This window comes from Pleurodeles waltl, chromosome 7 (genome assembly GCF_031143425.1).
Source record: "Pleurodeles waltl isolate 20211129_DDA chromosome 7, aPleWal1.hap1.20221129, whole genome shotgun sequence".
In the NCBI taxonomy this organism is placed as follows: Eukaryota; Metazoa; Chordata; class Amphibia; order Caudata; family Salamandridae; genus Pleurodeles; species Pleurodeles waltl.
In genome coordinates this window covers 714946698-714961746 of record NC_090446.1, presented here as the reverse complement: position 1 = coordinate 714961746, position 15049 = coordinate 714946698, and the positions used below count along the sequence as shown (strand labels likewise).

At 40.6% G+C, this 15049-nt stretch overlaps 1 protein-coding gene across 2 annotated transcripts in view; it reads right to left on the bottom strand.

The window, feature by feature from the left end:
• The window catches only part of MEIKIN (meiotic kinetochore factor), a 637531-nt gene that overhangs the window by 497509 nt on the left and 124973 nt on the right, over positions 1 to 15049 (bottom strand). For both annotated transcript variants that reach the window (XM_069202007.1, XM_069202008.1), the window contains exon 3: positions 14639 to 14723. In XM_069202007.1, coding sequence (XP_069058108.1) covers positions 14639 to 14723 — 85 coding nt within the window. The remainder of the gene's footprint in view (positions 1 to 14638; positions 14724 to 15049) is intronic.

The following is a 15049-nucleotide window of genomic DNA, read 5'->3' as shown; positions in this document are numbered from 1 at the left end:
AATACAAGTCCTCCCAGCATTCCACAACTAGACCCTCTAGTCTCAAAATGGTAGCAGAAAGCAACCAGAAGGATATCAATGTTAGAGACCAATTTCAGCAGGATCAGAAGTCTCTTCGTGACAAAACAATAAAAAAAAAATACTAAAAAGAAAGATGGCGAGTCCTTGAACACAGATGAAACAATGAGTAAGAGATAAACGTTTTACGAAGCAATTTTACTTTGAAATAAAGACAAAAATAGAGGTAGTCCGAATGGACCTGAAATGCAGTCTGAAAGAAGTGAAGAGTAAGGCAATAGGCTGAAAACACTGAACAATGTCCAAGACAAATAAACTCTCGACCTTAAAGAATGTAGGGCCCGCCTCAAAGCAGATTAGACTTCAGAAGAAGCAGAAACATTTAGAAAATAGATTACAAAGGTGCAACCTTTCACAAAAAGTTAGCTTTTGGTATTCCAGGACCATCTTAACAGTTGCCATCTGACTGCAGATTAAGTAGCCATTTATTGGAGGTTAAGTTTGTTTGAAAAATCACCACAGAAGTAGCTTTTGAGTGTTTCAAAGTGCTTTTTCCAGAGAAGGACGTCCTAGGCCACTAGCCACTGAGATAAGCATTCCGTTAGTGTCTGTTACCATGACACATTTCCTTAGAAATTGTGGCATCATGCATGTCACCACTGCCATATAAGATCCACAAACTAATGGCCAGGTAGAAAGGTTCAACTGTGTTAGTTCCAATCATGGTCTTGAGTGGAAAGAGTATCTTGGAGATCATGTCACATGTGGAGAGTAGAGAGATCCAAAAGAGGCAGAGAAGAGAAAGGTGTAACAAAGTAAGTGTTGGATGCTATTCTCAACCAAGGAGAAAGAGAACCTGTTCAAATCCTAGGACACCGGGGAAAGCCCGGGAGCAAAAATATCTCCAAATATCTTCATGCACATCTCCACCACTTTAAACAAATTGACAAGGTTCTGAAGGTAGTATCAAGAGAAAGATCAGTCTCTTAAAACTGATTAGATCTTTCAGGATCTATCAGATATAACCCTAAAAAAAGCAAGCTATCGGGTGAAAAACAATATTCTAGAGCAACAAAGACATCAACTATAAATGGTGCCTCTACCCGCGCATTAGTTTTGGAGTTGCAAATACCGAGCCTCAGCCTGCCAAGAGAAGGACAATAACATAACCAGAACTGCTTCAACCAGAGAGTGCAAGGTCTCCTGAACTCACAAAAGACAAGCACAGAGGAAAGGAGAAATATTGGTGAGATGCAGTGATGAGTAGGGACACTGTCAAAAAGTCAGTGGAGAGCCAACAAAAGACACCCAAGACTCGGGGGACAACTATATAAGGGGCGAAGAATTACAGTCAGTTTAAGATCCTTGAGAATAGAAAAAGGATGGAACCTCAAACCATCTAGACTGCAAATAAAAGACCGTGTGGTGGCTAGGCCACCAGTCCACTGGTCCAAAAGGGGCTGCTTTGCTCTACATACTTTGCTTTACATTTAGTCTTTCCCTCAGGGGTGCAGCCAGAGCCAGCCTCCTGTAAAGGACAGATATGACATCAGATACCCATTATTGTGGATTGATAGGTCACTTAGATGTTATACTGTTGGTTGTCTGGGATGGGAGAGGGAATAAAAAGGAGTTGGGTAAAGTTGTGGGAGAGTTGAAACTACTCTTGAGCATTCAGGTGTCACACATTGTAAGACAACAGCGCTTGGAATGGCCACAAATGACTAGTTTTGTAGTGAATCCTAGTTTGTTTTAATGGGATAACAGGAGTTAGCTTAACCTTTGGCTTACAGACTCGTGCTCTCGTCACCTAGTGACATTTAACCTACGTAGCTTGCTCTGTCTTAGACCATATATTTAATTAATTCTCCTAAGATGGCTGCCTTGTTTATAGTTGGGCCCTTTTGTTTAGAGTTATGTTATCAGTGTCACCGCGCTAAGGCGCCAACTCATGCAACAAAGACAAACAAACTGTAGGTGCTCACATTAGAAATTACCGTCCCAAGCATGCAGTGTTATCTATTGTTTTGGAACAATCTACGTCAGGGGTCCAAGTAGATCTGTATAAATACATCACACTTTAGACAGATAATCAGAGGGATCCCGACCTGATACCATCGCTGCTATCGATGCTGCACGTCGCCTTGACGCTGACCCGGACTTCGTGTTCTTCCGAGGTCTAAGCTCGAGACCTCATCTCAAGGTAACAAGGGTTGAGGGTTCCTTCCAGGGACATGGCATTGGCAGATTAGGTTTAACAAACCCAGCTCTCCTCTAGGTAGAAGGTTAGGCCTATTATGATAGGGTACTAGGGCATATTATACACTTTATGTCTTTTCATGCTAACGCAAGATGGTGGGGGTCTTCATAATCATGACTCTCGTCTTTACAATTCTATCTCTTGCACTGTTCATTATCCTAATCATTGCAGCCCATGCGATTTACCGCAGATTGCAGATTGTATTAAATAAAAGGTATTGAAACATTACTGCATCTTCGTTATTACCTGTGTTTGGTTGAGACATGGTATATCTGTGAGAAACGGGTAATCTCTGTTTAACCACAACACTCCCTGAGATGTCATACTTCTGAGTCCATGCGTAAAGGCTGCCACAAATCACCTTTAACTGTTTGGGTTGTTGGTGAAGTACTGCTAGTGAGCCGGAGGGGTTGGGATTACAGTTGCGACTTGTTGTAGGATAGGCATAGTCGCCTACAAACATCAGTACTGTCATCCTGGAACCAGCAGTCTTGCACAGAGCAAGAGTCCAAACTACGACAGTTTGTTTATTACACCTTATGCAAGGGGATTAAACAGCCCCACAAAGCGAAAAAGGATCTTTAAAAAACTGTCACTATTAAACATGGACTTAGGGCTAACTTGTTAAACTCACTTATTGCAGCAGAATCTAAAGCACCTCAAATACAAAGATGTTCCAGTACCAGACTTTTCATCAGGGGAGAAAAGAAAATGGCTTGTGTAAGAGTACCAATCAATTTAAAATGTGCCTTAGGAGCATAAGGGCATTTAAAAGACAATTAGGATGTGCGGCGGCAAAAGGTATGCACAATAGGGAGTCTTTAACAATAGCTTCCATAGAGCACAAAGAAAATTTGGAGGGGAAGGGACTGTTTTCAATCTCAGCAATGACTTCCCTGGAAGAACTGGGATTGGCAGATGGGTGGTGAGCCGGCCATTCACTAGGAGTACACTCACTTTTCAGCAGCACACGCAAGCTGTGCCCGTACAGGTTACATCCTGCTAGACAAAACACTAGTACTAGAATTTCAAGATATGACACGTGGACCCTTTATATTGTCATGGAATGAGGGGTACTCTGATGCATCAACAATGCAGTATTAAGAGACCCAGTCACAAAAAACATATGCAACAGTATCAAGGAACACTCTACAGACAATGGCATGAGGAAATCAGTGCAGTGAAAGGCCCTACATTCTGTCCTTCTTGGAAATTTCATAAAAAGCAACAGCTCCCCTTATGAAAGTTATAAACAAATTAACAAGATTAGGAAAACTACACAGTAGTACAGAGTATCAGAGAATATTGAGAAAAGGTATAACAGTATGGGAACAAACTGGAGCTCTAGCTAAAAACAGACCGAACTAGCTTTTTTACCCCCAAGACTAGATAACTGATTTTATGGATTGGGCAAAAACTAAATCGTAGATTGTTGATAAGCCTTCTTAGAGCAATCCAGGCGAAAAGTCACATAGTGAAAGTCAAAAAAGAGGGGGGCCATTTGTGTATGAGGGAAGGAAATGAAAAAAAATAGTGCTTTGAAAAGTTCTATGAGAAGGTGTAACCTTTTCAGTGCTACACTGCTGTTAATACTCCTCAAAGTCTACTAGGCAGATAATTCTCAAGGGGAGAGTGATATCAGAATCAATATTATCCCTCATCCCCAAACCCGATAGACTGATGATTGTCCTTCATACAGACCAGTTTCGTTACCGACTATGTATGCAGAAATTCTCTTAAAAATAGCAATGCTTTGGTTGGAAACAGTTATAAAGAATCTTGTCCATCCGAATAAATCTATTTCCATTCAAGGCAGACAAGCTACTGATAACACCATCAGAGACCTCCAATTAACTGACATCAGAAGTAAAAGCAACAGAAAAGCAGTTGTACTTATCCTGGATATCGAAAGAGCTTGTCAGGGTCGACTGACACTTTACGGAGCATACCCTGTGAGCAGAGCAGCGGTTATGGCAACAGCTTTCTACCGGGTACCCTCATGATAGGGCTATAAGCACCCTCTCCTGACATGACCGTATCCAGTGAGGAAATAGGCAAGGGTGTCCCCTTTCACCTTTCCTATTTGCACTCATGCTAGAACCACTTACCTAAAGGATTCGAGCTAATAAATTGATAAAGGGAATACAATTAGGGCCACAAGAAATTAAGCTCACCGTGTTTGCTGGTGATTTACTTCTTTTACTGACATAGCCCCTTTACTTCCTACCCCACCTAATGAAAGAATTATAAGAATACCAAAGGATTTAAAATGATCCCATATGAATCAAAAATCCCAAACTTTCAGTCCCCAAAAACCAAGATATATACATTAAAGTGCGGGACTCTAGTCTACTATGAGTGAGCACATACACTAAACACCTGAGTATTAATTTATCAGGGTGCTTGGAAAAAATTTAGGAAATCAACCTCACTGAACTGAAAAGGTCTAAAAAGCTCGAAATACAAAACCTTATTTGGTTAAAGCACATTGCTGCCATATGTTATTTCAAACAATGGCACTACATATACGCAAAGACTGTACAGCAGAAAAAGAAACCTACTGTCATTTCATTTGGTAGAGGATGAGTTTTTAAGAAGCAATGCACAATAAGGGTCAAGATATTTGGGCGATGGGAGTCCCAACCCTACTTCATTATTATGCAACTCATCCAATGTTTCTCACTGGCTATACTAGAAGAGAAACCAACGAAGGGTCAAACTTTTGTATGAAAGATCTGGTGTTAGGAGGTGGGCTGTTATGTGAGGCACCTTGGACACAAAAGGCGCCTTGGACATCAAAGCTTTAAGAGACCCCAGATTCTACATATCTCCTGCAGGTAACCACTTTAAGAGTTTGGCCACACATAAAAGCCTGACTTCATACCTTCCCAATTTACACCTTTAAGGGTGGAACATTGATTTTACAAAAGACATTAATACGGAGACCTTCAGAAACAGTGGGAGGGAGGTTGCACAACGTTGAAGAACATGATGTGGATGGTGCAGGTAAAATTATTAAATCAACTTAAAAAGGATTTTAAGCAGCTGGAGATGAAGAGTTTTTGATACTTCCATGTTCGACACTGTATCCAGCAATACCAAACTGAAGAGCAGCAATAAGGGATTTGACATCCTTCAAAAAACCTTTTCCTAATCATGACAGTGACAGACAATCTCCAGGATACACAGATTATTAAATGTGTTAAAGGAAGGAGAGAAATTTTCATTCCATAGAATGTAGAAAAAATTATTTGGGATAAAATTAAAACGAGGGGCAATGGAAATAGATTTTTTATGTTGAACAGGGGATAAAGAAGAAATGTTGGAAATATTAAACCAAAGGCACCACACCCCTGCAAGACTGGTAAATATAGGGCTTCAAGGAGTCACGTTCTGTTGGAGTGGTTGTAGCAACATTGGTCCCTAACAAATCCTTTGGTCCCACTCAACATGCATAAAATACTTTTGGGAAGAATTTAGGCTATTGAGGAGGTCAAAAGATCTTGCACAGCGGAATGCACATAGGTTGTGAAAGAAATTTGCCTTTTCTGAAGGGTCACCTCCGATTTTTCACCTTTTGCTGGACTATATACTTTTGCTGGCTGTACAACTATAAACACTTTATCCAAGCTAATAAGTGATGAAGTGCTTGGGCTCCCCCTTTCAGCAGGGTGAAATCGGCATACCCAAAATGTGGCAGATTTAACTTACCTTGTAGTCCCTAGTATAGTGTACAAAGTGCACCCAGGGCCTGTAAGTTAAATGTCAGTAGTGAAGTGTAACACCCTCCAGGCCCCCCACTACAGTGGCAGTTCAAACATGAACTCACACCTACCATTTATATCTTGGCTGTTGCACTTTTAAACCGAAAATTCAAACTATCAAAATAACCCATTTTGTGAAGCCTAAAACCTATTTTTAAATTTCTGTAAGTCATGCTTAATAGACCCTGTGAGGATTTAGGTATATTATATGATATAGTTGTGGGGCCTTATCATGGAATACACTAGCAAAAACTATATTGGGTCCAGTCAGGCTCATTTGTGTCACTGTTAGCTCAACCCTGGGTAGCTCTGGCTTCGAGCAGCAAGGATTAACAAAGAAACTTGGTGTGAAGCATTTAACGGTACTAGACAAAGAATTAACACAACACAAAAGAACGAGGACACCAATTTATAAACAGAGTATAATTTTTATGAATTTTTAGAGACCTTGATGAGCAAAATCCAACTGAGGGTTTTGGAGATACAGATTTTAGGAGGTACTATCAATTTTAAATGCAACCAAAAACATGCTACTCTAGTCACTTTCAAGATGTCGGAACCCTTCTTCGGTCATCAGGCGCTTGGTAGACTTCCCTTGAGGGGTGACTACCTGAGGGCTACATGTCGCTGGGAAATCCAGTTAGGGCACTGGGTTTCCCTCTCTGTCCCTGTCTCCTACTTGTCTTCATGAACAAAAGCCAGCCTGCCCAGGAGTGTTATCCCCATTTGCCAAAAAAAGCAGCACCCTGAGTGGTCATCCTGAGAGGAGGAGTTCACACCTTGCTCTGCAGCAACTGCCTTTTTTCTTAAGCCTGGGAGTCATTCACATGTTTCCCCAGGTGGGCAAAAGTCGGTGGGCCAGAGCCTTTGTGAGGCCAATGGACTAGCAGAGGCACAGCGTGTCAACTTTCTAAAAGTTGCAGAAATTTAATTGAGACATTTCATTCGACCTGAGCATCAGGTTGGGTTTAATGCCACAAATAATTTGATACCTTACAGTACTTAGTTAGGTAGTCCCATTCAGGAATTAGCCAGATTGGGGTGTCAGCCGGTAACCCCGAGTTAGTCAGCGGGGGGCTACCAACTTTTCCACAGCAAAACAACAATTTCGAAGAGTCGCTGTTACGATATGAAAAATAGATGTCTTACTTAATAATATACAGCTCCTTGCCACAGAGCTCTATAGGCCTTCCTTAGGGAAGACACATATATTGTTAAAGGAAGTGATGGTTCTGCCATTAGTTTAAATGGCAAAGTTGAACTAAAAGTGTAAACACTGTCCTTCCAGTCTGCAGTGGCAGGCTGGAAGCCATTTTGTACTTTGTTGTACTCAGGGTGGCACAAACAATGCTGCAGTCCTGGGTGGGTACTCTGCCTTACATGCATTTGGTGCTCCGGGTACCATATGCTATGGATTTATAAGTAAGTCCGACCTTGACAACTGAGTATAGACAGACAATTTAACATATAATTTGTAAGGGGTCAGAAAACAGGCACTGAGATCTGTTTGGCAGGCCTCCCTGCACTCTCAACTTCAAATGAACAGCAGCTAATAGTCTAAATTGGGGAAAAAGTGGGAGGAACATGCAAAAAGCCTATTTACTTTCAGGGCCTGTTGCCCATAAGGCAAGGTACATGGTATTTAAAAGTAGGATATGTAAGAATTCAAATGTTAAACATATCCTTACAATGAAAATGTCCCAAAAGCTATTTTCACTGTAGCAAGGGTGGAGTTTCATTAATACATTTAACAATGCTAATATTGGTCAGGAAACAGTTAGAAAAATAATTTTGATTTAATAGTTATTAAGAATCAAATTCAATTGTGAAATCGGATTTTTGTTACATATTAAGCAAAAGTGTACATTTAGAAAGTCACTCTCCCCTCACCCCTCCAAAAAAGCCTATGGAGCCCTATTTGCATTTGCTCTACAATTTCTTTCAGCTAGTAGATAGCATATTGAAAAGGTGTGGAGTGCTTCCCATGAGTAAACACTAGGCTCACCTGGCTGGGCAGGGATGACCCCTCTGATCCTGGTAGAATATGCACAGTGGGGCTGTGAGGATTCCTTTTGAAATTACAGTATCAAATTGTGTTTAAAATGTCTACTGGGATTTTACATATAATGGGGTGCACTTCAAAAGGCGGAAAGAGGATGGCAAAATAATTTTTGGGTATGACTTGTCTGGTTGCTGGACAACCCTGCTTTGTTCTGCCAGACTTCTGTATCTAAGTTTGTGGGTACACTGGCTGCCCAAAACTGGATTTTAGTGTTTGATGTGGGAGGATGCTAGATTTACAATAGTACACTCTCACCCCCCAACAAACACAGTGCTCATAGTCCAAGTTTAGTGTGGCCGAAAACCTTTGCCATCTTCAAAATGCCTAACGTGGTTAGGATAGGCCCCAGGAACTGTTACCCCATTGGTTAATGGGTGCCCAGAAGACATTCCCACCAACTAGCTCATGACAGGCATAAATGTGACATCTCCAGCTACACACTTTAGAACCATACTGCACCTGAGGAAGATCGGAAGAGGACTGAACCTGCTCTCTGAAATCTGACAAGTGCCCTAAAAGGACTAGATCTGCTTGCCCTTGTGTATCCAAGAAAATAAGCGAATTCCAAGGGCCATAAGATCAACCTCCTGTTAAAGCTACAGGCACACAACAAGCTGCAAGAGACCTCTGTAGCTAACTGCCCAGATAACCAGTGACAGTCTGATCTGGACTAGACATTGCTGTTTGGCCGCTGTCTGGCACCCTGTGAATCTCTGGGTGTCTCTCATGAGGCTATGGAGGGGCTTTAGAAGTTTACTCCTCTGGTGAACTGGGATTAAAGTTAGAAGGTAAAATCTTTGACCAGGACGTACCTGGTAGTGTATCTGAACCATGCTCCATTGTCGTCAGCATCAAATTATGCCTAGGTTCTGGCCTACCGCTACCAAAGATTATCATTGGCACACTGTGCTTTTTGCCACTAGCCCTGCTTACAAGTTTAAAAATTCACTTCTCCAATTCCCATTAAAGGAGTTTTGCCATTTTGTTTTTTACAATTTTACTCTATTTTTCTAATCTGGTTTGGGAGTTTTATTACTTTACACACCACCGTCAATGAAACCAGTTCAGCTCTGTGCCATAGCTACCAGGGGTTTCATCTCTGATTCATTTAGTGACAGAGTTCACCTGCCGAAGGTTTTGATAAAGTCTCAAGAAGCTAATCACCAACCCCTTCTCAAAATAATAATCTAATTTCTTATAGGTTGCAATTCTTGGCAGCCCATCAAAACATATATGCTTTACACAATATGAAAAGAAAGCTCTTCTCACATATGCTGTTAGCAGCGAAAAATATTGCATTTGGCTGACTAGAGTATTGCAACAACCCTAAGAGAGAACGTATGGGTGAACAGACAATGACATTAGTTTGAAATGGAGAAATGAAACCATTTTTAAGAAACTGTGCAGCGTGCTCACAAGAAACTTAGGAAAAGATTACAAAAAACTACAGTGCTGAAAAAGGCAGAGAGCATTAAACATCCTCAAAGACACCAATATGAACCTATACTACAAGACGATGTAAGACCCATCCTATAATAAGACTGAGATACTAAGTGGGGTTGTAGAGTACTTAAAACTTCACAAAGATGCCAATCAGGGAGAACATTAGAATGTAAGGTGTTCTCAAGCAGGTAAGGTGGACGAAGCTGCAAGTGGGTGGAGAAGGCAACAGGTGTTGCTTTCTGTTTTTTTAAAATTGAAAAGCATGAACAAAAACATATTAAAACATGAATGAAAGTGCTATCTTGTAGAGCTGTGGAGATACGGGATATTCCATGTTCATGAATAGCAGCAAAGATCCTAGTCTAATGTGATACAGTCCTGGCAGACTTTTACCATATGATATGGTCATGTCCTCATATCCAACATTATTGGATGAAGCTGCTGGAGGAACTTTCAGAGCTCCTGGGATGAAAGGTTCCACTGTCCCAGTTGGTTGTGATATTGGGAGTCATGGAAAGTATAGGGAGAACAAAAATGGATTGGATCTTCCTGGGCACCTCCCTTACGGTTGACAAAAGAGACATTGCAGCAGGTTGGAAGGTCGCTACACCACCAACCCTTTCGAGTTGGAGAAGAGGGGTGGGGTATTGTGCTAGGCAAGAGAAACCAGTTTATGAAGTACAGGGTTGCCCCTCGTAAGTATGCCAAGATCGCGGGAAAATGGCTGGGCGAAATATTGTACATGTTACTGTGGTGGGCTCTCGTAACTGCATTTTTCATATATATGCATACCTTTTGTATATACCTGATCAAAACCATTGCCTTGTCACTGACTGTTCCTGCACAGAATCTGTCCTGAGATAGGTGTGTCATTTCAAGTTTTCTGTATTTAATGGCCTCAAATTAATAAAAATTTGTTTAAAAAAAACCTCTGGTAGCAACACACAAGCAGCAGGCAATTTCCCAAGAAAAACATGTTAAGTTCACAGAGCATAGTACAGAAAGTCAGGATCACAATAAAATTCCCAAACCAATTTAGAAAAAAAGAGACAATATGAAGCAAAAAGACACCAAAATAATTACAATTGGATGAGAGGAACTGATATACACATTTTTAAAGAAGTACAAATTGTCCATCATTATATTTTGTGGACAACGGAGATCTCACTGTAATTTCTGGCCAACCACAATGGCATGCCTAAGTAAGCTGCACCGTTCAAAGTTTTTACTTTCAAATGTGGTCAACTTTTCAGAGCAACAAATACTTCATCAGCACAAGGCAAGAAGGTGAAGCTGGTGAGGGTCCCTCAAAGCTGGATACAACATCATTGAGTTCCAGCTGAAGTTTCCAGTTTTAGTGCCAAAAGCTCAGAGTATGACAAAGCAGGATTTGGTAGCTACCAACGCCACCTTACCACTAGATTTGCAGCCTCGTCCCAGTTTAAGGGCTTACCTTCACACTTAGTCACTATTTGGGTCACAAAATCCACTAGTGGGGCAAGACTGGAAATTCCATTTGGGCAGGGCTGCAAGAGTACGGATACCGTACTGATAGCATTTTTCAGCGCAGCAAAAAGTTTCCAGCAGGATGCACCTAGACTTCTTGTTCATCCAGGATGCTCCATGCCTGAGGAAAACTAATTCCCCAGCTCCTCCTGAGGAGTAAAAAGAATAAACAAGTTTCAAATGTCTCCAACTGCTGGGAATGTTCATCCTGGACACTCCTGCATTATTCAGATCCCAAAAAAGATTTAAAGGCATCAGGTCTCTCTCCCCAGTCGGGACTCCTGCAGGCACTCCTTATAGGCAGAAGTCCATCTGCTTTTGTGTACCAGTAGCAGGCAACAGAAATCAACCAAATGCCCCTTAGAGAGCAGTTAAAGTCCTGGGGTACCAGGCGTCACGGGTCCTTGGGTGTTCTTTCTTCCAACTTTCAAATGCCTTAATCCCATGCCCAGGAACGTTCTCATGAAATGGCGAAGAGGTACCTTTCTTACCTTGTGCACCAGCTTGAGACAGAATAATTCCCCACATCCAATTTTGGCTACTTCCTTAATCAGTTTCCCCGTCTTTTTCAGCACTTTCTTTTTTTACCACAAACCTTTCCTGAACCGTCCAATCAAAACGGACCTAGCCTTTCTCCAGTTACAGGAGGCTTGTTCCTTACTCTAGCCACACAGATAAATAAATGAGGTTTCTTCTCATGTGTCAATGTCAACACGTATTTCCTCTACTGCTTGCGGTGGACTGAAATTGTATTGTGGCTCTGGGAATCAATGGTTGCAGTTCCTTATAGCCCCTTTTGACATTTCCACTTTAAAGGAAGAGCTGTGAAAAATGACTTTTGTGATATCAGTTGTTCCTGTCCCCCTCCACTTCCCACATGGTTGATGCCTGCTAAAATGCCTCTGTTAACACCACTCTGGCTTTCCTGCTGCCAACGACCAATCCATTGTCTTCAAGGAGGAGGGCTGTTAGTCAGACAGGGATGTGCAGTCAGTCCCTGGAGTAGAACTGAGAGGCAAACGAGTTCCAGGCAGCGCAGGATACACTTATCTAACAATGCTTTTCCACTACAATTATATTACATCTACTTTCACCACTGATTTACATGTTTAAAATTCAGGAGAAAACAACTTTTAATAATCACATTTTCTTAGCTATCTAACATGGGTTTACAGAAAAGCAACGCCAATTAGGTAAAACCAATGCAAGGTACCAGTTTGAAGGCGAAAGTACATACACTGTGTCAGTAAAACCAGGCAGGAAATAGTGGGACTAAATAAAAAATTATGTCCTTTCTTACAACTGCACACAGCAGTAATTTTTGACTGCCTTCCAGTAGAATCGTTTCTAGCCCAACAGCTGATGGCTGGGGTAGTTTATCAAGAACAAGGGTCTCTAGTTTTGGCTATGATAGGTAAGAGTTAAGATTCAGCAACTTTTTATGTGGTTTGATTCATCCCAACCAATGGACACATATCCTTTGCTCTTCTATGCCATGTTATTGCCTCTTTCTCCACTACTAGTCCGTCATGTTCTGTTATATTCCACTGCCACCATACTTGCCTTAAGCTTGCTCCTCCTACCCAAAACAGTTGAAACACTATAGACACTTTCATGTCTCCCTCCCACTCCTCAACCTGGCGAGGAATTATGTAGCTTCAGCACTCCTCTTCCATTTCTACATAAGCTTTCTTCCAAGGGTGTAGCAGATACATTTTTACTGCCCCCGCTCTTTTCCTACTCTTTTTTCCTATTCTCTATTTTATTTAGCTGTACATGTTTCCTCTGCTGTGTGACTCAAGTTTGTTATCTATGAAGCTTGTCGCTCTACGCATATTTGTTTCTACACCTGCTTTCCATAATTTGTAAACCTTTATTATCTGTCTGTTAGACGAGTATACTAGAATGTATTCTTTGTAAGTCGTATTACCATTTATTGCATTGCTACTACATTGAGTATCTATCGCCCACGTAATGCTTACTTTTTTGAATGAAAACATAAATGTGTTTAAAAAAGGAGGAGGAGTTTCCTGAAGCTTATAGATGGAGGCTAAATATGGTTCACAAAGTTGGATGATTAGCGGCAACTGGAATCACAAAAAAAAGTTCTGCCCTATCTAGAATATCTTTTATCTTCCAAAGATTCTTTCAAGGAGCGGAAAGGATACTTACTTTAACATTAGCTCTCTAGCAACTGCATCCTTCCCAGGTTCCTACCTAGCCCGCTCCTAATCCCCACATTAGGAATTGTCTGCAGACTAATACACTGAAAAATGACCTGATGAGTTCTGGAGCTAATCTCTCAAAGACAGTGTGGGCTCCACAGCCTTTAAAAATAAATGTAATAAAATTCGCCTCTTTTCCCATTTTCAGAAAATGTTTTTCTATGCTGTAATGAAAAAAGTTTTTTTTATTTGAGAGAATTCAGCTTTAAAAATGTGGGGGAAATTATTCTAGATTTAGGAGTCTTTGCTGCAGAAAATGGTGTTCTAGCATAGAAGTTTACCAATGAGTTTCAATCACCGAGGACCAAAGAAAGAGGTCAAATCTGGCTGACATAGGAACCTATTCAATACGGATGAGCAGGAAAGTAAGCCAAATGTTGCACATGTTCTACTTGATTTCAAAGGTATTCTAGGAAATTTGCTTTCAAACTCTGCATTTTGTTGCTTTCTCTAATCGAGGGAGTGCAGAACCATAATCCAACCAAAAATGTTCTTTATGATAGCCAGGAAAAGAAAAAAAAATGTTATCCCGAAGAAACTCGGTATTGTAGTTTATTTTATATTTGGTTCACATGTAAACCATTTGTGGACAAACTGGTTTAACAGTTACCACTCTGAAGACAACTTAACTTTCCCTGTAGTATTACAATTATCTATAACTTTTTTTGTTATTTATGTTTGCTGAATCCTCTTGATCCTTCCCCCAAATATTTTCCAGTAGAAACATTGCAAAGGTCCTTTTTTTAAAGAAATGATTTCCTACTCCCCCTTCCGACCAGATATGGTTTTGATTAAGACAATATACAGTATAACTAGTCAGGAATCCAACAATGATGTCACTTTTGGTCTGGTACAGAAAATCAAATACACAACTGAGTAGCATTCTCAGGCGCGTTCACATATCTGTCCCATCAATTAATTTTTTTTTTTTTTTACAAATTAAAGTGTACTTGAGACAAGACCCCCAATTACTTTTCAAGAAACCAGTCACGGAGAATGACTGCTCACTTGGATCATTCAGTTTGTGTTCCCCTGACCTAACAAGTAACCAGTCGTCACAACTTACTATTCTGCACTCTCACATTTGAACACACCTTTCCAGTAGCCGGTCAGCATGGCCTGCATTAATCCTAGCCTGCAATGAAACTATCAACATTCTTTTGGGAGCTTAACCTTAGCCATAATCATCTCTGGTCACTCTCCTATCAGCTAGATTTCTACAAACAAGACAATGATCCCATTTCAAAGAGTAGTTTAAGAAACTGGCCTGATTAATCTTTACAAATCAAAGCATTAAAATTGAAACCTGCATTGTTCACACAAAGCAGCAAATATAAGCTGAGCAAAGAGATGTACTCACTGTCCCATGCAGTAGTGTCATTTGACTAACAGGGCTGGTTTCTTCATTTGGCTCAGACGTTTCGCCCACTCCTGGGTTTTCAGTGCTATACAATCAGATAATATAGGTGGTTGAGCCATTCTTCTCATGAGGCAAGAGAACATATTTCTTGATATATTTGATATGTTCACAATAATTTCTTCTATCTTGCAAACAGCACTTTGTTTTATTATCTCTAAAGCGGAATCATTTTAATGAAGTACTAGTCACCCGGCTGAAAACTCTCAAAGAAAAATTACATGAATAAAGAAGCATGACAGATTGAATTATTCTTATTCTCAAATAACAGTGAGAATACACATTATTGTGGATTTGGAAAACAGCACCACTGACACTCTAATTTATTAGTCAATTTAAAACAATAAATTAAAT